The sequence below is a fragment of the Eschrichtius robustus genome, chromosome 20, assembly GCF_028021215.1.
Source record: "Eschrichtius robustus isolate mEscRob2 chromosome 20, mEscRob2.pri, whole genome shotgun sequence".
Classification (NCBI taxonomy): domain Eukaryota; kingdom Metazoa; phylum Chordata; class Mammalia; order Artiodactyla; family Eschrichtiidae; genus Eschrichtius; species Eschrichtius robustus.
In genome coordinates this window covers 16,714,916-16,740,650 of record NC_090843.1, presented here as the reverse complement: position 1 = coordinate 16,740,650, position 25,735 = coordinate 16,714,916, and the positions used below count along the sequence as shown (strand labels likewise).

Below are 25,735 nucleotides of genomic sequence, written 5' to 3'. Positions count from 1 at the left end.
GAGGCATGACAGAGAAGCAAAGGATGTAAATGGGCATTTTATAAAAGAAGCCAGTGCATCCGATTTTTACTTTTACATTTCCATCCATCATGTTCCAAATGGGAAAACTTAGTCCTTGAAAGGAATTGATCAAATCTACAAAACAAAACCACAGGGCTCATTAAACTTCTTAGTGTTCACTAAAACCTTAGCTGCAGGTTGAACAGGACGACCTGATTTGGCTGATCTGGGTCACCCGGGCCAGGTGTAGTGTCTCCAGCCAGTTTGGGAGGCCTTGCGCTTCTGGGCTGATTCTACCGCTCCCGGGTGGGGCTCCTGGTGAGTCAGCAGGTGAGGTGACTCATGGACCAATCCCGGCACGAGCAGCTGGGCAGTGACCAGGGATGTCCTGAGAGAGGCTTCACCAGGAAGCAGCGAGGGAGGTGTTACTTCCTAGAGTTGGGTGGGGAGCAGTAGTTGACTCCTTTGATAATGAAACTTGTTCCTCTTAGCACAGGGGTTCTTGTTTTGGGGCTTTCTAAGGGAAACAGACCATCAGTATATCTCAGGGTAGAGAATATCACCACCAGATCCTAAGTCTTGAGGGATGAATGGGGCTTTGATCTTCCCAGGATAAAGTCCTGCCCATCCTTGGGGAGATATCAAAGGTTTGGAGATGTTCAGCCTCAGATGCCTCTCCCAAGAGCTCTCTGAGAGACAAGGGCCTCAGTCAGAATGAAAAATAGCTGCCTAGGAGGGGCCAGGCCACCCACCCTCTGCCTCACCCAGAGGAGGTCTCACTGACCTCATTCTTAGAACCATCCTAAGCCCTCCCAGCTTCTTATCCTACATCGTGGGTAGAGAAGAGAGCTCAATCACCCACACCAGCATGTCCTGCCTAGAAAGGAGAGAAATGGATGGAGCTGGACCTGAGTATGCCAGTGGCCAGCTGGTATAAACACAGTGCCAGAGGCTGGCTGTCTCCCCACACCTATGTCAGTCTGGGAAGTATTAGGTGGAGTGTCTGCCCCAGGTGGACTCTCCCACCCTGTAGCCCACCATTTATATGACTTGCCCAATACCTGCCAGAGGTAAGACTGTGGATTTTAGAACATTTGGCAACTCATAACGCATTTTGACAATGCATGACATCAGGTATGCCCTCCACACCTGGCCCATGGCAGACATTACTCATTGATCACAGAAGCCAGAGAGCTAGTACAGTGGAGGCTTGGAGGAGAAAGAAAGGCCTGTCCTCTCCAGTTTGTGTTACCAGTTCTCCCCCTGACAACTCGCCTACGGCTACTGGAAAACAGCTCGTGAAATGAGAACAGAAACATAAGAGGATAACTATTAACAAATTATAAAGGAAAACTAGACACTTAAAGTAAAGAAAGAAAGCAAAATTAGAATAAAGGTAAGAACATAAAGGAAAGGCAGTAAAGAAAGGGAAATGGCCGCCCAAATTTTAAAAATGAAGACTAAATTTATGTCAGAATTATAAAAAAAATGATAAAAATTACAGTTATAAAAAAGAGAGATTAAAAGAAAAGCAACCTAAAAGTTTAGAAAGATAGAAGATAACAGGGAAATATATTTTAAAGGGATTTCAAAAGGTTAATGACCCTCTGGGCAACTTTTACAATCTTTCTATAAGTCTAAAATTATCTCAAAAAATTTAAAATATTAAGTGAAATGCTAACATGAATCTGGAGTGAAAATTCAAAGTAAAAATAATGAAAAAATAAGGATATAAATAAATATATGTAAAATAAACCAATAAATATGTGTAAATAAATATGTTTACTTAGATATGTTTTATTACATATATAGCAATATATATGTATTTATTACATATCTTTATATAAATATATGTAATAAATCAAATAAATATATGTAAAATAAATCAAAACATAACTGAGATTTTAAAAGGGTAAGAAATAGGGCTTCCCTGGTGGCACAGTGGTTGAGAATCTGCCTGCCAATGCAGGGGACACGGGTTCGAGCCCTGGTCTGGGAAGATCCCACATGCCGCGGAGCAACTAGACCCGTGAGCCACAACTACTGAGCCTGCGCGTCTGGAGCTTGTGCTCTGCAACAAGAGAGGCCGCGACAGTGAGAGGCCCGCGCACCGTGATGAAGAGTGGCCCCCGCTCGCCGCAACTAGAGAAAGCCCTCGCACAGAAACAAAGACCCAACGCAGCCAAAAATAAATATAAATAAATAAATAAATAAAAATTAAAAAAAACAAGATCAAAAATTATAAAAGTTTAAAGGGAGGAAGTAGAAGCAGCTAGAACAGGGGAGTTTCAAAGATAAGAAAAAATATAAAGTAGCAAATAAATAATGAGATAACTATATCATTTAAAAGGAAGGTATCAAAGTAAAATACAAGAGACTCAAATTACAGAAATAAAAATGTAAAACATGGAATAATCCAAAGTAGCACGAATGAACCACAGCAAAATGACATACTCAAAAGTTCAGAAATTCAAAGTTATGAGTTATTTTTAAGATAAAGAATTAAATATTGTCAGTAAGGAAGAGGGCAGAGTATGATTAAATGATCGTTTCTGGTGGGCTTTGTTGAGCTGAAGCCACCTCTCAGCTGGGGCTTTTGGGGGAAGGGAACACATGCTGCTCTTCAGCCCCAAATTCATGCCCCCGCACTGTGCCCTGTTAAGGACTTAGCCTGGCTCTCAGAGTGCACACCCGAGGGTCCTGGTGGGAACCAGTGAGGTGAGTGAAAGCCCGTCCCTGACCCCGGGAGGCCACCTGACTCAGAGCTGGGGAGTCGGGACACCCAGGTCAAGTTGGTTCCATGGCACAGCAGCGTGTGATTGAACGATCACGTTGCTTCTCTGTGCCTCCTTTTCCTCACCAGCAGTGCCCAGCTGATGCCTTCCCTCTCAGTAAAAAAAAAAACAACCCATCAGGGACTTCCCTGGTGGCGCAGAGGTTAAGAGTCCGTCTGCCAATGCAGGGGACATGGGTTTGAGCCCTGGTCCGGGAAGATCCCACGTGCCGCGAAGCAACAAAGCCCGTGTGCCACAACTACTGAGCCTGCGCTCTAGAGCCCGCGAGCCACAACTACTGAGCTCACGTGCCACAACTACTGAAGCCCGCGCGCCTAGAGCCCGTGCTCCATAACGGGAGAGGCCACCGCAACGAGAAGCCCGGGCGCCGCAGCAAAGAGTAGCCCCTGCTCGCCGCAAGTAGAGAAAGCCTGCGCACAGCAACGAAGACCCAATGCAGCCAAAAATAAAAATAAATAAATTTATAAAATAAAAAAAAATTTTTAAACCCCATCAAACTACCAGTCAGCAGCATTTACTTTTTAATGAAGTGGAAAGAGCAGTGAGCATAGTAACAAGTCAGGCCTGCTGAACCTGCCCACCTGATGGTTTTGGACATGAACTGATTGTGATGCTGGTGAATTAAAAGTGCACATACAAGTAAATGACACTTTGGCAGCGATACACCCTGCGGATGAGGTTGGGCATCTGATTGTTGGGGAGGAGAGAGGGGAGGTGGAAATCTGCCTGCTGTGAACTGGGGAGGTGGCACCTCTCTCTCCCTGCCCCCTACCCCACCCCCAAGCACTTAGCCTCAGCACAGCACCCCAGCCCTCACCTCCCATCTTCGTTCCCCAGGTGGGCTTTGAACCAGGATGGCTGAACCCCGCCAGGAGTTCAACGTGATGGAAGACCATGCTCAGGGGGACTACACCCTGCTGCAAGACCACGAGGGTGACGTGGAGCACGGCCTGAAAGGTTAGTGCACGGCCCTGCGTAACGGGCCCGGGCGCTGTGGGGATCACGGCCCACCCGATTGCTCTGGAAAGGGCTGGCAGGCAAGGTTCGCATCCTGAGTTTTAAAGGAGTCTTAAATACTGTATTGTGTTAGATTGCCAATAGACTTGAAACCTCATTAATTTGAGTGAGCCAACAGAACTCAAAATGTGAGACTATTTGAAAATCTGCCTTTTGCAAAGGAGAGTTTGCCACATACGTGGATATCGTATGATAAAGATTGCTGGAGGCTTGTTGGTCTAATTAATACAAGGGTGCTCTGTTGAGTCTTTAACCATACCCATTAACCTACAAATCAGCAGGATTTATTAGCATGCAAAATACATGACTTTATACATTATTTTTTTCTCTTCCTTTATAGGCCTGTCTGGCCCCTATTTGTCCAGAGTTGGTTAGCTCAGGGTTTCTTACTGTCCCTATTATACCTTAATAAACCACATCAACCTCTTAATGTTCTATAGTACAGTCTTTTGGCCCAATTGGCTTGGCCTCCTCTCTCCCCTTCACTGCACTGTCTGACCACCGAGATCGGGGAGCCCCGTGGAGCACACAGAGCCCTCTCTCTGGCTCCGAATGCTAGTCCCTGCATCGCTGATGGGAGCACCAAGCTGACCTGTAGGGCACTGGCTTGTCCTTTAAGGAACCCTCTCCCCCCAGTGTCACTGGTGGCCAGTGCCCCCTGGAGCAGCCCACCGTGCAGCCTCGGGATAACAAAGACTAGGTCCCTGTCTTCTAGACCCATTTCTAAGGAGATGAAATGGCAGTCTACTTTTCTCTTTTAATGCTAAAAATAACAAGCCTGGGGTGTGCGGTGTCGATGGCAGTGGTAGAGCTCCAAGGTGGGAAGGGAACTCTTCTGGGTACATCTATCTGGGAAGGTTCCCTGGAAGAAGCGGGGTTACCAGAAGGAGCCCTGGGTTGGGGTAGCACATGGAGAAAACATCCCTACCTGGGAGACGCTTCAGGACTCGTTGGGAGGCCTTGTTTCAAAGGCTGACTTCTCTGTACCTGTTTAAGCAGAGAACACATTTGGAGGCAGAGCTTGGGAATCAGACAAGTGGGCTCCAAGTTGGGGGAGGTGAGGGAAGAAATGGGCTGTCCCCGGAGCTCAGAGGCAGCCCTCTGGCCTTCTTGGGAGCCCACCCAGCCAGAAGCTCTGGGTGAGGGGAAATGCCTGCTCCCGTTCGGCTCAACCCTCCCCTCCTGGTGTCAGGCACCAATGGTGGCAAGAAATGTGCATTCTGACCTCTCCCAGGCCACAGCCTGGCTCCAGCCAGAGCTGCTAATTTTCAACTCCCCAAGGGGTTGGAGCGGCAGCTGGGCCCTGAGAGCTCCCTCATCTGAAGACCTGAGCCCACCATCCCTCCACATCAGTGTTCTGCCTCGTTATCAGTATCGCTGCTTTCACTTTCAAGTGTCCCTATTTGGGTGATAAAGTATATGGCTGCCCTACTTATAAATGGGACTTCCTTAAAATGATGATTCAGGCGACTTCCCTGGTGGTCCAGTGGTTGAGACTTCGCCTTCCAAGGCAGGGGGTGTGGGTCTGATCCCTGCTTGGGGAGCTAAGATCCCACATGCCATGTGGCCAAAAAACCAAGACATAAAAACAACAGAAGCAATATTGTAACAAATTCAATAAAGACTGTGAAAATGGTCCACATCAAAAAAAATCTTTAAAAATAAAAGATGATTCAGGCATTTTTGTAGAACTCTACAAAAGTTGGCAAAGGGCTTTGACCACCGACGTCTCAGGTAGCGCTCACAATAACCAGTGAAGGCGGAGGTTGCCTTCCCCAGTTTACAGGTGACAGAGTTCCGTGTCTGAGATTATGGGGCTAGTATAGCCTTCAGCTCTATGTCAGCTGTTTTTGCCTCTGGTCACCCTTAGCCACGACTCCTTGAAGCTTCAGTTATTAAACTCTTGTGGGTGGAATCCAACTTAGAATCCCAACATACTGAACTCTGCCCCAGATGAATTGTGCCAATGAAAAAATGGTGCTCTTGGGAATTTCCTGGCAGTCCAGTGCTTAGGACTCAACGCTTTCATTGCTGTGGCCCAGGTTCGATTTGGGAAACTGGGTGTGGGGTATCCTCTGTGGTCTATCTTTGCAGTTTTTCTGTAAATCTAAAACTGTTCTCAAATAAAAAGTTCATTTTTTTAAAGTCCGGGGAAAAAAGTGGTTTTTACCACTTTTATTTTTTGAAAGAGAAACTAAATTCAATTTGTAAAGTAAGAACAAATTTACCAAGTTATTTTGTGTCTCAGAGGTGCTTAAAATATGTTTACTGAAACTCCTCAATTCTTTTAACATAAAACGTGATTGGAAGTTCTATCCTGAAACAGATGTATGTATGAATATGTATAATATATATGCAAATTTTAAGATGCTAATAACCTTTTTGTCACTGCTTTGAAAGGAAAGTGTTTGAAGACAGTTTAAACAAACTTACCCAAAGAATATACTTGCCAAGAAAGCAAGTTGATACCTAAGAGATTTTCATAGTTCTCATCAAATTTGTTCTTGCTACTAAGGATTTAGAATGAGTTATTTTTATATGGGGAGTGAAAAGTGTGACTTGACAGAAGGTGTCACTTTACAAGCAACATTTTAGATAAGTGAATAATGACAAGAAACCACATGTAAAATATTAAAACAAAGAGCATCTGCATTGATGCTAAAAGTTGGAATAGGGTTAGATAGAGCCAAAGAGAGCTGCAAAGTGGGTAAAAGCTGGTTAACTGATAAAATAATGCACCCACATGAATTAAAAGGTGTTAATGAGTTAACTTGTTAGACCTTCCAGAAGAGCCTCAGAAGAGGCTTCTTCCTCCTTCCTTCCCTCCCTCCAAGAAATTTAACAAGGATAAAGCAGATGATGACAGTTGTAGGCTGGGGATGGATTGGGGGAGGGGTGTTTGAGGGACAAGTGTTTGAGGCACCGTCAAGCCCATAGGCTTCTGTGCTCTGGCAGTCGAAGCTGGTCGGTAATAAGACCCGGCAGACAGTCTGCATGATGCTCCCTCACTATGTGTCCAGAGCCTACTTGAGGGAGTTGGCAGGTTTTTGCAAGCTCCAGGACCGGAAGCTTCTTTAGAATCAGCCCTTCTTTGGCTGGATGGGTGCAGCCAGAGCTGAGTGTCCAGGGATGACGTTCTAGCAGAGGGTGCGACATGTCTGATCTCGAAGTGTACTAGAACATCACTTGCCTTTTTTCATCTCGTGAGTCTGCTTCATGCAGAACCAGCTCCCTGTCCTGTATCTCCAAGGCTGCCCCCACCCCAGGTGGAGTGGCTTTTGCAGAGTCCATCAGAGCTCCCTTGGCTGTGGATTCTGAAAGGACAGTTTTCTTATAAGTAGCGATGGCTGACATTTCAAGTGTAACTCAAGGCTTGTTGGGCGGTACTTGGAGACACAGCCAAGTGTACAGTTAGAAGTAAGTACTGTGTCTGCCCTGAGCTAATTCCTTTGCAGAGGAGGGAGTTGGATCTCTGAGTGTTTTCCCAGGTCATTAATTGTCATTAATTCATGGCAGTGATCTCCCATGAATCTCTTCAGTTGGGAAACACAAAGCCCCTAGTTTACTTGTGGTTTAGCTTTCTGGTGTCTGCTGCCCGTTTGTCAATATAAGAGCCTTTGTCTCAGTTGGAACCACAAGCTAATTAAAAGGCAATTTCTCCTCTCGTCCCAGAACAGGTAAACATTGCGTGCCTCTTTGCCTGGTGACCCTGGTTTGGGGGCCCAGTTGTGTTGGGGTGGGGGTGGGATTGGTCCCCTTTGTGGTTTTATCATGTGGCCACAGTCCATCCATCTGGGTTCCACGCTGGGTGATTTCAGCTCCAAAAGACACTGTCCCCAAGGTCCTCTGAGGTCGAAAGCAGGGGTGGAGAGAGGCAGCCATTCTGAGGGGCTCATTGTATATGTTCCAGAATCTCCCCTGCAGACCCCGGCCGATGATGGATCTGAGGAACCAGGCTCTGAAACCTCTGATGCTAAGAGCACTCCAACGGCGGAAGGTGGGGCCTCCCTCTTCTCACGGCTTTATTCAAGCAGCTCCTCCCATGCTCCGGCCTGCGCTTAGCCACGCTTTGAGCTCATACGTGCCACCCTTCCTGGCTGCATTTGCTGCTGCCGCTCCCTCTGGCTGAGAGATAGCTCGCTCGGTGCTTTGCAGGACGGGGCTCAGGCCCCAGGTGTTGTGGGAGCCACGCTCTGTTTTGATGCCTTGCTCGCTAGGGTCAGGTGTGGACAGCTTCATCGTGTGTGTTTTGAGGCAGCCACACTTGAACAGGCTGGGATCTGTGGCAAAGCAGGGCCTGACCTCAGCTCCACAAAGCCCCTGCTCCTCGCCCATTGTCTCCCCAAACTTCTTTCATGAGCCACCAGGTCCTGAAGCAGCCGTTTGGCTGAGGAAAGGGCAGGTCAGTGCACATCTCCAAGCTCACACTTTGGGACTGGTCTTGGTTTAGTATCCTTCATTTCTTGAGCTTGGCCTGGGTGTCTGGACCTTGGCCATGGTGTTTGTTAGTTCCAGCCCATCTTCTAACCTGTCCTCTGTAGACATTTGGTGTCTAAGTTATGACAAAGCTGCTAATGTATTTCCTGAAGTGTTCCTTGGTCCTGATTTTGACCATCTTCTCTTGCTTCCCATCTGTATCAGTCAAGACTGTGTTGATCGCAGGTAATGGAAAACCCAACTAACTGTGACATACATATGAAGAGGTTTATTTGTCTCACATAATAAAATGTCTGGACTTGGGCAGCAGCTTCTCAGTGTCAACTATTTTGTCTTCTGCAATCATTAATGGCTGGATTGTTGCCTTATGGTTACAGAATGGCTGCTGTACCTCCAGGCATCACATCTGCCTTCAAAGAAGAAAGAAAGTAGCAAAGCCAAAAGAGCCCTGAAACCAAATGTGTTCCCTTTTTATTAGGAAAGCAACAGTTTTTCTGCAGGCCCCACCTAACCAACTTCTGTTTATGTATCATTGGCCAGAACTGGGTCTCATGGCCACTCCTGGCTGTAAGGGAGGCTGGGACATTGAGCATTTTGCCTTCCAGGCTCTTTAGCAGGAAAAATCAAGGGATAAGGGCATTGACAATGGCTTTTGAGGAACCAGTCGGCAGTATCTACCCCTCCATCTCTCCATCCTCTCCAAGGTTCTATTCTCAGCACTTCCCTGGGCCCTGCCCATGACTTTGATGAGAACCTGGCCCCAGCATCTCCTCAAGCGTCCACCTTTGGATGAATTCAGAAAGTGGCTGTCAAGTGCCTGCCAATTGATGGTGCATCCATGGAGGATATAGTGGTTGTGGCCCTTCCCCCCCTTTGCCCCCGCCCCCCACCTCTGAGGTTCTCAGCCTAGTGAAGAGAATACCAGACCAAATGCTGTTTGCTCTCCTTCTTAGAGCCAGTGATGTTAAGACATAGCCTGCTTATCTTGTTAGGACAGTTTTGCAAGTTGCCTACCGCCCTGAGAAGGTCCTGAAACACTAATGCCAGATTTTATGCCAGCCTTCCAAATCAGCTTTATTCTGGAAGAATCTACCAACCAAGTCTTGCTGCATTCTGGACCCTGTCCATATGTGCATCCCAAGAGCTTCAGCTCTGGCCCCACAGGGAATGGGGGAGCCTGCTGGGGCTGGACTCTGCCAGGCTGCTCCCGAGACAACCATAATAAAATGGACTCCTTTTGATGAACCTGACTCAGACTCTTGGGAAGCTTTCAAAGCTGACAACTCCTTATGTTTGCCCAGAATGGCCTGGGAGTATGCCAGGGCATTGCTCAGGGAAGAATGCCGATTTGGAAGTGTTCACCTCGATGAGAGACCAACAGCAACTCCTGGTGGTGGATCTTTTCCTCCAGCCTCTGCTCTGAAGGTGGATCCATATGTGGGCCTGTTGTCAAGCACCTGACTCCAGACAGGGCCGGCCTGTTCATTGCCACCCAGGGGAGTCTGTGGTTTTAATCCATGGGTCATGGGCTCCAGGAGACAGGGGGATTAGAACTGGAAGAAAACTTGGAGGTCACCTGGTGGTGATACTCCCATTTTGCAGATGAGGAAACTGAGACCCTAAGAGGACAAAAGACTTGCCCAAAGCCAGCCTCCCAGCAGAGCCATAGACTCCAGCCCTGACTGCAGAGTTCCTGCACTGCCTTGGTCCCAATCCCATTCTCCTGTTCTGCAGTGCTCTAAGGATCAAACACCTGTGACAAGTCATCTGATTTTAAACACTTCCTCCTTAAAAACACTTGCTACCGTCCCCAGCCGTCCCTCTCACTGCAGTGTTTACAGGGGGGCTGTCCTGGCTTTCCTGGCAGAGGGCCTGGAAAGGCCCATGCATGGATGCCACTCAAACAGAGTATTGATGTGCTCCCTGGGGAGATGTCAAAAGCTGGAGCACGGCTCTGGGCCCTGCTCTGTGGGGCTGCTTTTTTGCATGCGGCTGAGTCCCCTCCCCATCCCCATGCCTGCATCTCTGCATCCCCAAAGAGCAAAGGTGAGGGGCATGGCACAGCTCGTCCCGGCCCCCTAAGGTGACTCTCCGTGGTTTCCAGACGTGACAGCGCCCTTAGTGGATGAGGGAGCCCCCGGTGAGCAGGCGGCCGCTCAGCCCCCCACGGAGATCCCAGAAGGAACCACAGGTGAGGGTGACTCCCAGGTCGGGGTGCCCAGCTCCCCTGCTGGAGGATGGGTGCACGTGGGGTTATGCCCGTCTCCAAGTGCAGCAGGAATGTGGGTGGACAGCAGCCTCTGGGAATCTCTGGTGGTTCTGAGCCTGATGCCCTTTTGCTTCCGTGGCTGGCTGCCTGCCTGCCTCCCAGAGAACAGAGGACCTTCTGGATTCCTTCTAGCTCCTCTCCTTGTCTTAGCTCCAGAGAGTTCTCTGAGGCAGGCTGGTGGCAGATCCTGCCTTCACCCCCAAGGTCAGGCCACCCTCCTGCTGCGACTCTGCCAGCAGCAGGGTTACTTCCTCGGAGGTCACCAGCTCCCTGGGGGGCAGCCGAGTGTGCAGCGGCATCGAGATGGCCCACCCACACCTTTGGAGGATTGTAATTGGACAGTCCCCGAGGAACTCAGCGATGTAATCTAGCATCCATTTTCAGGACTATCTTTTCAAACGTATCAGTGTCGAACAGACATGACGAGACTGTCCTGTCAACACAGATGATGGGGAGTAGCCCAGACAGGGCACTGACCAGAAATAGCCCTGGACTCGGGGCCGCCAGAGTCACCTGTGAGCTGCCCAGGCCCTTAGGGAACAGCGAGCACAGCCCAGAGCCCTGGCTGTCACTTCCTTCACGTCCCCTTCCCCGGGCTTACGCACGACTCCAGCCGTTGGCTTGGTGATCTGGAGGGTGCTCAGCACGAAATGCAGAAGAGTTCTGGACCGTATGTCGCCAGCAATGGACAGCGGGGGAAATGTCCCCCGGCAGGAGTTTTCTTTCCTTCCTGAAGATGGGGCTCAGGGCAGCCGTTTAGGAAGCCTGCAGCCCTCTCCCGGGCCTGTGTGCTGGGCACACTGGGCAGGGGCCGAGCAGCACCACCGCCTCCTCCAAGTAGTTTCTATTTGCAAGTTGATCTTCTGAGATGGGTGGAGGGGGAATGTTCTGGAAGCTGGCAGGCCTCGTCCTTGACAGTGAAGGTCGTTTGAAGGCCGTGGAACGAACGACTCATGGTAACTTGGCTTTTGTCTCCCACTGTCCCTTTACAATTGTGTCAGTGGGCGAAGCTCTTCCCCTGCCTGGGATGAAAACTCTAGACACCTCTTGACTTTTGATCACTTCTGAGTTATCAAAAGTGTTTTAAGTTTCCACAGTCACAAAACCCAGTCTGCAAATGCTGATTAGAATGTCCAATCCTGCATAACAGCCAGAGCTGCAGCCCCTCCTCTCTGGCACTAGGGAGGGAGCGAGGACGGGGCAGGGGCAGGAAGGTTCTTACTGCGTTGGCGCTGCTGTGAGCCGGGTCCATGTGGTCTGCAGGTGTTTAAAGCTGACTCTTTCTCTGTGGGGATCTTTTTGGAATTCTTCCAGACACCCCACCCTCACCATCCCCATCATCCCTCCGAAGGTCCCTCCCTCTGTGTTTGATTCCAGCAGACATTTCTTCTCTCTTTGGCCCCTTGGGGTCGGAAGAGCCACCTCCAGCCTCTTGCCTGCTGAGGTCGGCTTTCTCACATCAGTGGCCCTGCTGCATGTGGCCTGAGGCGCCCCCTCCACTATAGCTGCCCTGTGCCCACAACAGCTCCATGGGGAACATGGGTATTCTTTGCCCCAACAGACTGTGGATATGCAGACTGCCCATAGGCTTTGCTCTGCCACCAAGGCAGGGCCAGCGTGTCTCTCCTCCTCTGGTTTTCCCAGGTGGGCTCGTGACAGCCGTCCACCATGTCCCTAACCATAGAGAACTCACACCACGTGTCTCCCCCTGGTGCCTTGAAACCCTCTCAATGGGATGAGATGGGAGGTGGCCAGGCAGCCACCCCCCATCCCCCAAGCTGCTGTCTCTAAAGAAATCCTCCTCAAAAATTCTCTCCCCCTCCACCCTTTACATCCTCAATGAAGCAGGAGGTTTTAGAGTTGTGGGGACATTTTTTCAGCTGGTGGCTTTAACGATATGTACCTTAATTTAGCACCTCACTTGGGCATGTCCCCTTTGCTGTATCTTGGTTCTCCTATGAAGCTTCCCATTTGAGGTCCATTTGGGGGTGCAGTGTGGCCATCCCTTTGCAGGAATCCCTGCCTTGCGGGGTGAGCATGGCGCCCTCTTGGGGCTCCAGGGATATGGAGAAGCCATATAGGGATGTGACGGCCCAGCCACTGTCACACACCCTCCCTCTCTTTGGCTTCTCTGAGCATCTCCCTTGCTGGGATCAGGGGATGTCAGAGATGTGAGCAGCAGCCCGCAGTTTCTGATTTGCATCAGGACCAGGATATCAAGACACCGCGTGGGTAAGCGAAAGCGGTGGGCTTCCCAGTGCCACGGCGGTGATGTCATCGGCATGCCTCCTCGTGTCCTCTGTCTCCAGGACTCCATGCCATTTAGCTGGACTTGCTGTCACTCTGAGCCTTTCTTCCGTAACCTTGTCAGAAACTCAGATCAAACCTACGCTCAGAGCTGTGCTTCCCAGACAGTCGGCTGTTGTCAAGTGACGTGGAGCTTTCACCACTAGACCTCACAGGCCGTACAGTGTCAGCGTGCAGGGGACCCAGAGGTGTTCCTGCCTAGGAACTGGCAGTGGGGGAGCTGCCCGAGCCCACTGCTGGCCCCCTGCCCCTCGCCACAGCTGCCCTGGGCCAGCCAGCGGGCTGGCTGTTTATAAGCCCATCGTGCGTCTGTCCAGCGACCCAGGGGGGGTCTTTCTTTTGCCTCCTTCGTGTTCTCTGTGGTGGACCCGTATGGCAGGTGGTGGTAACCTGGCATTTCTGGTTTAGGTGTAGAGACTGAGTCGTTGCAGGACTGGTGGCCCAGCCAGCAACTGGTGGGCATTTCTCAGGGTGGTGGCCGCTCTGTCACTGTCCAACAGGGCATGTTGGCTCTCCTGGGATCATGGGGTCACCGCACGTCAGTGTGCGACGTGACCAACTTGCCTTTTAGGGGCTCTTTCTTCCGGACAGTTGTATCCACGTTCCTGCCGCAATATCCCGATTTTTTTCATGATGCAGAAATCGGTGTTTTATGAAAGCTTATTGATTTTGGTACCACTGATGATCGGTAGCTTTTCTCAGTCTTTTTTCGTTTGGGATGGACCGTGGATCCCTAAGCAGGAGCCCAAGACACCCCAAAAGCTGCTCACTGACACTGCTGGCCTCCTTTTAACCGAGGTAGCCCCTATTCTAAGCATGAGGTTAAAGGGGATTGCCCAGTAGTTTGGAGGAAAGAAACTGAACCGCCGGGGGGCCCCTGCTGTGTCCCAGGCACTTTGCTAAATACATTCACACCATTTTGCCTGCATCCTCACCACTCTCCTGCAAGGCGAGCCAGTGTCAACACCTTGGGATTCTAGAGTCGGAGACAGAGGCCCAGAGGGGCTGAGTGATGGTGGCACCTGGGTTTGAACCCCAGCCGGACTCCACAGCCCGCACCTTGTCCTTCCTGCACCTTTGCCGCCCGCCGCCCCAGGAGCGCTGGCTGGGGCTGGGAGGGCAGCCTCCGCCCGGACACAGCTCCCACAGCAGTGGCCGAGCAGCACATTGCTTCTCTGACCTCACCTGTCCTGTGTCTTTGTTGAGTGGGGTACTGAGGACCCTGGGCCCATTGTGGAGAAGGTCTTTCCTACTGGACTGTGTCGCCTGTAAGGTGCGTGGCTGTGTGGGTTTTGTTGAGTGAACTGTTTTCATCCACGTCCCCGGCAGTCACATTTGCAGAGAGCCAGAGAGGTGCAGCGCCTTGGTGCTGCTAAGGTGTGCCTTTCCTGAATGCTTTCAGAAATATAGCGGAAGAGGCGGGGAGCTTTGTCTCTAGCAAACAATAACTGTCTTTGCTTTTATCTTCTTCATTTGCTGACACACAAACCAGCTGAAGAAGCAGGCATTGGAGACACCCCCAACCTGGAAGACCAAGCTGCTGGACATGTGACCCAAGGTCAGTGGGCTAGAATTGCCTGCCACGCATGACGTGGGGGGTTGGGAAGAGGGGAATGGCGACACAGATGGACCCTACCTACCCTGAAAAGAGACTTTGGACCTGGGCCTTAATTCCTGATCTTTAGGAGTTGGTTTTTATCGAAGGTGGGCTATACAGATAGAGAAAGAGCTCTAGCTCTTTCTAGCCATTTCTGAGTCTTTCCTGAGGTGTTTAGTGTTCTGAAAGAAGCTGGCCCTGCCCAGCATGGGGAGTCGAGAATCAATGACCAGCAGAAACACAGATATGTACGATGAGTGAATTCCCCTGTAGGCGGCCCTCTGGCCTGTCCCGGGAGCAAAGCCTCAACCAAATCACCACTGAGCTATTTCTTTTCAACTTTCTTCTGTGCAACCTTCAAACCTTATTATGATTTTCTTCTCAGGGACCAAAACTGCTGTGCTCAAGAAAAGCAACTTTGTATAATCTCTGAGCATAAATGTTTTAAGAACTCAATTTTTTAAATCCTAGAGATTCCTGACCTTAGGAAACGGAGACCGCCGATACAAGCTAGCTGGGTTTGTTTTCCGTCATTTGCTGCATAAATGAATTTGACAGTCTACTGTGTAATGTGGAAGCTTCTAGATTGTAAGAAAGCAGGGAAAACACTGTTCTTTTCTCCAGAAAGTGATATGGGATTTGTATAGCGCCACCACTGGGGCCATCTGACTTTAGGAAGACTCTGGGCCCTGAAGAAATGTCTCCTTGAAGGTGTTTTGAAGCCTAATTACACATTTCTGCTCCCCAGGGGTCCCTGCCCCATAGTGGGCTAGGGTTTTTCTCATCTCATGTGTCATGGAAAGGCGTGTTTTCATTCTTAGGCTTACAAAGAGCTTCAGAAAATATTAGAAGGGATAATCATTATAAGGGGAAACCTCAGTCTATGTGTTAAATAATTAGAATCCTGCCTCCTGTTTCTTTTAGGTTATGATTTGCAGCTTTTGGGTAAAATTAGAGGTTTTTATAACCTCTGGAAATGATGATCTATTTCCATAAAAAGAAATGAATGAGTTTTTTCTACCAATTTTTATTGCAGGCTATGTCTCCAGGCCCCTAAAACATATTCCATGCAACAAAAAGATCAGGCCGTCAGCTTTCCTAGAAACTTTACTTTTGTGCTAACTGAATTTTTAACTTTCCCAGCACTGGCCTAGAGTCATATAGATATAAAGATGAACACCAGGTAACATCTGCAATGGGAAATTGGCAGCAAATCTGTGAACACGTGGAGGTTTCTACCTCTACTCCCAAGGCCAATATTTAATGTCTTGACTGGAACTGCTGATCCAAATGGCCAAGCCCAAGCTCCACAAGCAGTGGAACCTTGTGAAATTCAGGCACACTGGTGATCCGCAAACATTTTATTTGACACAGGCCTGCAGTCTGTTTTGTACAAAAACAAGCAGATTTAGGGAGAGCCATGTATACAAAAGCACAGCTATTATCTCTTTCTTGCTTTCCTGCTGCAGAAGGAAAACCTCTGGCAGCCTGTGTTCATGAAGTACTAAGACAGAAAAGATGTTTCAGGATGGAGCTGCAATTGGCTGAGTATTAGGTGTGGGGAGACCCTACCCATCTCACCCCTGCTCACGCCAGGGTAGACCTTTCTTCTGTGAGTATCTCCAGGACCAGGTCTCCCAAGGAAGTGTGGGGACACAAATTTAACACATCAAACTGTGTTTTCCCAAATATTTTTTACCTTGGGCCCACCCCCGGTGATTGCTACGTTTAATATTTACTGAGCGCTTTGCAGTCTTCTGGGAGCTGAATAGAATGTTCTCCCAGCCTGGCTCCTTCCTCCAGGAGTGCAATGGCATGAGCTAAGGTTCCTCACACACACATGCACATGCACACATGCACACATATGCTGTACTATCATCTATTGGTAACTTTTCAGGCTGTGTTTACTCTGTATGTTTGGTGTCCTTGTTTCTATTTAATGAGGGGCTTTTCAAGCCCTGCAGCGCATCAGAGTACAGTGACACCCACATCACGAGCAATTTCTAGGAAGCTCGGGAGGAAAGCTTTTTCCAGAAGGCGCTGGAGACCTGGCCCGTCAGTGGGTGTAAGGACCGGCAGCTGCTGCCGCCTCTGGTCTGTTGAGCGGTGGGCTGGGAAGAAGAGGCACTGAGGCACCTGCTCAGGCTGCCTGCTGCCCAGCTTGTTTCCTCCGTCTCTGTCGTTTGGGCGGTTCCTCCCCGAGACTGACCAGGGGCCCCCGTGAGGTGCCTGTAGACCCCGCGGAAGGCGGAGATCAGCACGTTTTCCTGACACGCCTTCATGTACTGATCCCTGGCCTTGTGGCAGGCTCTGTGGCATGGCTAGGAACACGAGATGAGTGAGATGGTGAGCTCAGGGCCCCCGTGTAGGGGTGGGAGGTAAGGCTGAGCCGGGCCTCTTGATAAGGGTCCAGTGGGCAGCTGCAAGGACTCAGACTGGGTTGGGGCGAGAGGGACGTGTTACCCATGTGTGTGGACACCTGTGTTCTCCCACCTCCTTCCCCTCCCCTCATCCAGTCTCTTTCTCTTCCGAGACCCCCAATCCTTTGGGGTTCCAGATTTTGTTTAGAGGAGAGCCGTGAAGTTGTTCTGGAACTAGGTAGGATGTTTGAAGAGTTGGGAGTTAAAACAAATACAGGATGTTTATTAGGAGAACCAATGAGCATACGTCTCCTGTCCTTAATACACAGATACTTTTTTTTTTTTTTTAATTTATTTTTGGCTGTGTTGGGTCTTCGTTGCAGTGCGCGGGCTTCTCCTTGCGGTGGCTTCTCTTGTTGCGGAGCACGGACTCTAGGCGCGTGGACTTCAGTAGTTGTGGCACGTGGGCTCAGTAGTTGTGGCTCACGGGCTCTAGAGCACAGGCTCAGTACTTGTGGCGTACGGGCTTAGTTGCTCCGCTGCATGTGGGATCTTCCCAGAGCAGGGATCAAACCCGTGTCCCCTACATTGGCAGGCGGATTCTTAACCCCTGCGCCACCAGGGAAGTCCCAATACACAGATACTTTAAGGAGGGGTTCACGTGAATGTCGCATGAATGAAGCAGAAAAAAGGGAAGTGTGCCCTCCATCCACTGGGTTGGCACATGGCAAGTGGTGTGATAGGGGTGAAGCAGTGGTCCCCGTGGGCCGCCCATGTCTTTGCCGTGCAGACCACCTTTACTGCTATGGTGGTCGCCTCACCTCGTGCAGAAGGCTGTCCATAATCCACGATCTGGATACACCTGAACCGTGTTTCTGTTACTGGGGTCTCATGGCAGGTCTATTAGTAAAGACTTGAGCCCTGGCGGTGATACGTTTTGGGTTTTTCAAATCTGTCACGGTGGGTTTGTAGGCACCTGCTGGTTTCATTCAGCAAAAAGGGGGAACAGAGAGAGAAGGAGAGGAAAAGAGGTCCTCTCTGTGCCCCAGCCAGGTCCCAGCTAGAGGCCAGAGTCTTCCGGAGGCTCGCTGTCCCTGGAGAGGAGGACAAGCTTCGTGGCTGGTGGAGTTAGCACAAGGCAGCCCCAGTTAATGACAGGATGCTCGGAGCCCAACCAGACCCACGATGGGCAGAGGGATAATGGCGGCACTAGACAGGGCTTTGGTCCAAAGATGAGAAAAGTGAGGCCCAGAGAGGGGAGGTGCTCACCCAGCAAGTTGGTGGCATATAGACCAAGAGACCTTTCATTCTGAGCAAAGAAAAGCAGCGAGGGTGAGCCCAGAGCGTGGGCTCCTTTTTCTTGGTTAGGTGGGCTTGAGATGCCGTTTAAATGTCCTTTTCTTCTTTCAAAAGTGTGTCCCCTCTGTTAAACACTTAATGCGCTCTTGCTAACCTTTTGCCGCCTCCGCCTCTTCAAACCCAGAGGAGAGGAGAGTTCCAGGCCAGCAGAGGGAAGTGTCTGAGAGGCCCCCTGCTAATGGGCTTAGCTCTCAGGTCCAGCCTGCACACGGCCAAGAAGCTTCTGGGGTCTCCGAGCTGCATCTGGGGGAGAAACAGCCAGAAGCTCCCGTCCTGGAGATCTCTCACCTTTCCCAGCATCATCCTGTCTGCCAGCCGCCTCTCCCACCAGGAGGCCGTCAGGAGCCCCACCAGGAGTGGGGACCGAAGCGAGGGGAGCAGGCCGAGGAGGGGCTGGCCTTTCCGAAGCCCACCTCCCCTGGATGTCTCCAGACGGAGCCTGGGAGTGTCAAGGTTGTCCAGGAAAGCTTCCTCAGGGAACCAGGGTGCCGTGGAGGTGAGGCCATGGACCCCGGGACCCCAGGTCTGACCTGCCAGCACGTGTCTGACATGCCTGGGGCTCCCATCCTGCCTGAAGGCCCCAGAGAGGCCACACACCAGCATTCGGGGCCAGAACCTGAGGATGCAGACGGCAGCTGCTGTGGCTCTGAGCTGCTGGAGTGCCAGCTTCTGGGAGACCTGACCCAGGAGGGGCCGCCTCTGAAGAGGGAACAGGGCAAAGAGAGGCTGGGGGGCGAGGAGGTGGATGAAGACCGGGACATTGATGAGTCCTCTCCCCAGGACTCCTTTCCCTCCCAGGTCTCCCCACGTCTGCAGAGCCCCACAACCCGAGGCGGGCCAACCCCCGAGGCAGTTTCCGGAGAAGCCCCTGGGATCCCTGGTTTCCCAGCCAAGGGTGCCATCCCCCTCCCTGTCGATTTCCTCTGTAAAGCTTCTGCAGAGACACGGGTCTCAGAGCCCGATGGGCCCGGGGAGGGGCCCCCAGCGGAAGGGCACGACGGGCCCCCCGAGTTCATGTTCCACGTGGAAATCAAAGCCAATGTGCAGAAGGAACAGGGACCTTCGGAGGTGGATTTGGAAGGGGCTGCACTTCCTGGGGCCTCTGGAGCGGAGCAAGAGCCCCGGGGCCCCTCTGAGGGCGAGGACACAAAAAAGACTGACCTTCCAGAACCATCTGAAAAGCAGCCCGCAGCTGGTCTGCCGGGGAAGCCCGTCAGCCGGGTTCCTCAACTCAAAGGTCTGTGTCTTGAGCTCCTTTGCTCCTGCCCGGCGACCTTGTGTGCCACCCAGGCTGCGGGCACTGCCACTGAGCTTCCGGCCCCGCCTTGGCTCCTGCCGCTTCCAAGGCCCCCAGGGGACAGCCACCAAACCGGCCACCTGGGCCTCTGCTCACCCTCCCACCTCCTCCTGCCCTTCAGGCTCCTCTCACGCTTGCCCTCCGTTTTGCATGTCACCAACACCCCCCGCCCCGTGCTTTCTGCCCCGTTCGCTTCTCTGGCCACTTGATTTATCCACAAGGTTCCATCGGCCCTCTGGAGGCTGGTGGGCCGCACTCCACAGAGAGCATAGCAGCTCTTCCCACTTTGGAAGGCTTGTTATGGGTCTCAAATTCATTGTCTAGAACCCTCCCAGCTCTCCCAAGTGGGCATAATTAGCCCCAATTTGCAGATGAGGAAACTGAGGCTCGGAGAGGTAAAGTACCTTGCTGAAGGTCACTGAGTATTAGGTGATGGAGCCAGGTTCGGAATCCAGGTAGGTCTGCTCCGAAAGGCCCTTCCTTCCCTATACACCACAGTGCCTTCCAGAAGGTCCTGAAGTGTGTCCTCCTAGCCTGGAGACTCAGAGGGCACATGCCTGTCTTCTTCGGCTCTGTCAGTGGACAACATATCACATGTAGCAGGTGACACACACAAGCATTTGGAGGTGGCCCAGAGTCCCCACCCCCACTCCACTCCACCCTGCCTTGCGTCAGGATAGACAGTGAGCGGAAACAAAAACTCCCTGTGGAAGAAAACACTTCCTCGTCCCTCGGCAGAGCCCAGGCAGTCCCTGTGCTGGGATCGCAGGGGTCTCAGCCCTGGCCCAGTCTTGAGCCCTGGGAAGCGTCACTGCAGCAGCCCTTCAGGAGCTGGAGAGATGGGAGGGGAGGTTCGCAAGGGTCAGGGTCTGTGTCCTGTCAGTGAGAGGACAGTTTATACTCCAGAGGAGGCCTCATGGCCACAAGTCGGGCACATTCATATATTTAGGTCCTGTAGCATTTTAGAATTATTTGCGGGGCCCAGAAATTGAGGCTACTTAAGCTGTCAGTTGCAGACATCTGGTAAATGTGGATTAGAGGCTACTCGTCGTGAAAACTTTGGAATGTTATAGATAAAGGAACCTGTATTTAAAATTTAAGTCAGAGAAAGAGTCCTACTTTAAAATATCCTAAACTCCAAAATAGTATGGGACAAAATACTGTGACTTGACAGATTACAACAGTGTTTCCTGAAGTGGCATTTTATTGAATACTGGTCCACTGGATGTTGATAGGTGTGTCCAGGGAAAAAAGAGTTCCATGGTCCAATTAGTTTGGGGAAAAAAACAGGTGAAACAAAGTTAAACAGGGTTTGCTGCAGCAGGACTTGTCAGAGCCTTTAATATTCTAATGTACGTTATGACCCTCTGAGAAGGATACATGGTATGCATTTCCCCAATTCGCCAGTCAGCACTGGGAAATGCTGATCTAGCAGATGCTTTTGTTGTGACATAGCTGATGATGGTCACTGGGGCAAAAGATGTGAATCAGGTCCGCCTGGGGCTCTTGTTAAAATGCAGATTCCTGGGCCCCACCTTAGGCTTACCGTCTCAGAGTGAGCCCGGGATTCTGTATTTTAGGAATCTCTCCCAATGGGGTTCTGCTGCATAGTAAAGTTTGAAAACCTCTGGGCTAGGTCATCAGTGCTGGTCACTCTAGAAATCTGGTCTCCAGTTACCAGTGAGATGCTCCAAGCAGCCCCATTGTCCCTGGAGCAGGGGAAATACAATATGAAGCCGAAGACAGAAACCTATAGTTTTCAATGATGAATGCCAATAGTAGGAGTGAGTTAGAGGTGACACTGGTAGACAAGTGGATTGGTTTCACCAAGGGGTGTGGCTTTCCAAACACAAAAGCCGTCAATGGTTTGGTCCTAAAATCCAGAGGTTACCTATAGGATGTTTGACGGTAGCTAGATTGTTGCCAACTTGGAGAAATGGCAAGCATTAGTCCTCTTGGGAGAGCCTGTCAGTGGTGAGAAGACCCTCCAGGGTTGGGTCAAGGGTGGGATGGGCTTGTCAGAGAGCCAGTTGGGGCTGGTCACCGAAGCCCCCATTAGTGAGGGGCGGGCTCTGGGAAAACAGCCTACGCCTCTTGGCCCTTGAATGAGCAGAGCGTCCTGCAGGGACCGGAGCCTGGCTGAGCTGCCCCATCCGTGGCCCTGGGTTTTCCAAATGCCCCTCCTTGAAGTGGGGTTGGCCCCAGGTGGGGGAGGCTGACCCCGACAGAGACGGGGAGGGAGCCTGTGAGAGGTGGTCCTGCACTGTCTACCTTCCCTGATTGCCCCTGTGCCAACATGTGCCCGGAACGGTTTCCCCTCTGCATGTCCCTGCCCTCGGCCAGCCTGCTGCCCCCTCCTGTCAGGGTGCTCCAAGCAATGACTCCAGTGTGCTGTGTTGATACTAACAACGAGACCCTAACAGATTCAAGGGGAAATAAAATCAACTGGATTTCCACTGGCCCAACTGAACAAGACATGTTGTTTGGATCCCGAGAAATCAGCTCCACTCCATCGGGCTCTTTGTGAGCTGTGCTAATGGGTGTAACATACATTCTCATTTTATATTTTATCAGCTCGCATGGTCAGTAAAGGCAAAGATGGGGCTGGACCCGATGACAAAAAAACCAAGGTAAGCTGACAAAACCATGAAACCTCTCTGCTGCCATCAAGTTGATCAAGAAGCCATGCTTTGTATCTGAATTAATCTTTATATATAACATGTGGAGAGCGTTTGTCCCTGAAGTACAACTGTCATTCAAAGTGCTTTGTGTTTTTATGCAAACTTTTAAAATTCTAGCATTTATCCATGGACGCTTGGGCCAGGGAAGGGCAGTCAGCAAGTTATGAATTAATTAATGCTCCTAATTGTAGTTGCATCAGCATAATTTGAATTAAGACGTTCACAGTAAATGAAGGTGTGTTTGAATTTTCTGCAATGAAGTTTGGATTTTGCACATTTTACACTTCCCGCTACAGGTCTAGGCTCAGCAAATATGTATCTATAGACATACACGCACACAGATATATTTAAGATATATCTAGAAAATACCATTTACTTAGGGGGCTGAGGGAGTACTGAGCAAGAAAGGGATCTCCAGCCTGAGACGGAGGGTCCTGGAAAAGCCCTGGAAGAGAGGACCTGTGAGGCAGGCCAAGAAGGAAATATGAAGGGGGTTGGTGACGTAGGAGTGAGAAGAGGCATTCTAAGGAGTAGGACCAGCACAAGCAAAGGCCCGGGGGCATAAGGAGACTGTTTGGGAGTTCTGAGCAGATCGGCTTGGTTGCTGCCGAGCTCGGAGTGGGGCTGACACAGGCTGGAGGAGGGAAGCCTGACACACACCCTACGTGCTGAGTGGACACGTGGGCCATGATGCCATGGACGCCGTCCTGAAATCCTGCCAGCCGGTCTTCAGAAACCCCCCGAGGCCCAGAAAATGAAGCAACCTGCTCACCACCAAAACCACACCCGGAACAATGTGGTCCTTCTCATGCTCCCTTTCAGCTGTAGTTTACTCTCCTCCATGACTGTGCATCTTGGAAAAAGCTCCTGTAACTGCATGGTAGTATTTTGCCAGGAAAGTCTCACTGGGGCCCTAGATGAAGACCTGTTTTTCTTAAAGGTGTCTCAAATGTCCCATATCCATGCTGCCTGAAACGCCTGGGTCTTAATCGGTCCTGGAGGCCTGATGGAGCCCCCAGATGCAGAGTGAAGCCCTAAGAGTTTGGTCATGTGTGTTGAGGGCCGCTGCCCAAAGTGCCTGCCCTAGAGGAGGTAGGGTTCGCCATCAGGACTCTGCCCATCAGTGGGGCAGCCGAGGGACCTGCAGGAACTTGAGGGAAGGCAATAGCTGCTTGCCAATCGTGATGCCCATTCAGGGGAATCCCGTCCTCATGCCGGCATGCATTCTGTTCCTTCATCCATCAGGAAGCTGTCCCTGCCCTGGAGCTGCTCACAGCCTCACAGCAAGGCATCAGATCTCTCACGAACCTTGGCCACTTGGCCAGGTAGGGACCAGTGCCAGGGGAGGGGGGACCTCGCGCAGCTGGGGAAGGAGGGGTTGCCAGTACCCAGCCTCAGCTTTTCTTGTCAGCAGCCCCAGGGCTTCAGCCTGCATCCCTCCCCTCACCCCCCCTGCTCCATCCCTCTCGCCCTCCCCCTCCCCAAGGCTGGCAGCAGAGAGGGTCTCAGCCACCTTAGTGATGAACCCCAGTAACAAAGTCTCTGGCCAGGACCCTGCTCTGTAGCTCTGACTTCCTCCTTGGAACACCTCTGGACTTGGCCTCTTGATTGTATTCCTGAAGGCATGGCCCTTCCCCCTCCCAGGCCACCCTTCTTTACCAGGGCCACACAACCCCGTCCAAGGCCCCCAGAGGCCATCCAGACAAACTGCAGGTGTCGGCCACCATCCTCCACATGCTCTCATCTCCGTGAGGTCAGCCAGATCACAGACCCCTGTTCCATTGGCCGCCTGCCCCACCCAGCCTATTTCCTTAGGTGGATCATGTTCTAGAGTAAACAGTGGCCAGATAAGATTCACCAGACAGTGTTTAGTTTTGAGACTTTATTCAGAAAGTGTGTGTGTGTGCACGCGTGATCTAAGTGGTGTCAGGCAGACTCTTCAAGACCTGGGGCAGGCACAGTTCTGATTTTAGCAAGGACGATTCTGTCAGTGTGGTGGAAGAAGGCCAGGAGTTAGGGGGCCAGCATGAGCTCCCCACCTGGAACTGAGCAGAACCTGGGGCACTTCTGACCCATGACACATTGGAGCTGTTTTCTTGAGAAACATCCTAAGAATCACATACTTTTGGCGACCTCCATCAACTCTTTGGGTGCGAGACACCTTTAAACCAGTGGTCTCCAAAGTGCAGAGCTGAAGTAGATCCAATGGGCTGGAGAAAGAACATAGCAGAAAGTCTATCCATTTTCCAAGTTCTGCCATATGAAAGGTTCATAATGTTCATCATATGTTAGCATCGTAGTATACGTATTAGCTGATGCATAACTACAAGTACATGAGATGCATGGTCACTTCCTGTTCTTCCTGATAAGAAGGACTGATAAGGGTGCGTGAACCAAACGGCTTGGAGGTCACTGCTTTAAACCATTACCTGTCTTATTTATTTGTAATTACTGTCCTTTTTTCAGTTTGTTCATTTCTCCCATGTGCTGACTTTTATTTTGATTTTATTCATGTTTATGTTTAAGACATCCACACCTTCCTCTGCTAAAACCCTGAACAATAGGCCTTGCCTTAGCTCCAAATGCCCCACTCCTGGTAGCTCAGACCCTTTGATCAAACCCTCCAGCCCCGCCGTGTGCCCAGAGCCATCTTCTCCTAAACACGTCTCTTCTGTCACACCCCGAACTGGCAGTTTTGGAGCAAAGGAGATGAAAGTCAAGGTAAGGAAACCACCTTTGGAAAGAATCAGGCTGCTCTCCTGTGCTTTTCAAGTGTATGCTTTTCTAGCTGCAAAGACCTTTCTTTGGATAAGCTCTTACCTAGAAGCGCCACGTAGAACAGTTAAAATTCTGGTTGAAACAAGGAAAAGGAGGCACAGCGCCATCCTTCTTGGCTCCCCTTCGGCCCTCGTGGCAGCAGCCCCTAAGGCACCGGAGGGGACCCTGGTTTGGAAATCACCACTCTGTTTGGGTTCCTTTGTCCATTTCTGACTTTGGTAACCGGAGGTGCTTCCAGGTTGCCCACATTTGGGTCGGACAGCATCACTCTGCAGCCATGCCTGTCCCACCAGTTTACTCCTTCCTGAACTATCTCGTGGTCCTCAGTTCATGTCAGTTTCTTCTTTGAGTTTGTGTTATATGTCAAGGTCATCAACTGGGTCCCCAGTCAGCTGACTGTGCTTGTGCATCTGTGCTCCACCTTTGGCCAGTTTGCTAATTGATGCTGGTGTTCACCCGCCAAGGGCTCTTAGCACACCTGAGGTGGTACTGAAGCCTGAGGCTTGTTTGGGAGAGAACAGGAGGATAGGGCCGAGCTCTGTTAGCACTCTCGGTCAGTTTCAACAAACTGTCTCCGTGTCCCTCTGAAACTAACCACCACCAGTCAGATAAATCCCTAAGGGAGTCAGAGAATGGTGTCCACGTAGGAAGAGTCTACAGATGTCCTGCACGCCGACACTGGTTGGATGATGAACTCGATCATTGCTATAAGCTCTGTTGACTTTTTATTAAATACATTAGCTCAGCTCTTGCAGATAACTCATGTAAAATGTCCTTCCAGGAGGAAAAGGTAGGCATTTGGGAGGGGCTGTGGATTTGTGTGCCCAGCAAACCCTCA

General features: G+C 50.8%; 1 protein-coding gene across 1 annotated transcript in view; it reads left to right on the top strand.

The window, feature by feature from the left end:
* MAPT (microtubule associated protein tau) overlaps positions 1-25,735 on the top strand; it is a 106,064-nt gene that overhangs the window by 55,517 nt on the left and 24,812 nt on the right. The window contains exons 2-9 of the mRNA XM_068531121.1: positions 3,633-3,752; positions 7,723-7,809; positions 10,354-10,440; positions 14,318-14,383; positions 15,378-15,379; positions 18,580-19,378; positions 22,013-22,068; positions 24,646-24,840. Of these exons, the coding sequence (XP_068387222.1) occupies positions 3,650-3,752; positions 7,723-7,809; positions 10,354-10,440; positions 14,318-14,383; positions 15,378-15,379; positions 18,580-19,378; positions 22,013-22,068; positions 24,646-24,840 (1,395 nt within the window). The 5' untranslated portion in view covers positions 3,633-3,649. The remainder of the gene's footprint in view (positions 1-3,632; positions 3,753-7,722; positions 7,810-10,353; positions 10,441-14,317; positions 14,384-15,377; positions 15,380-18,579; positions 19,379-22,012; positions 22,069-24,645; positions 24,841-25,735) is intronic.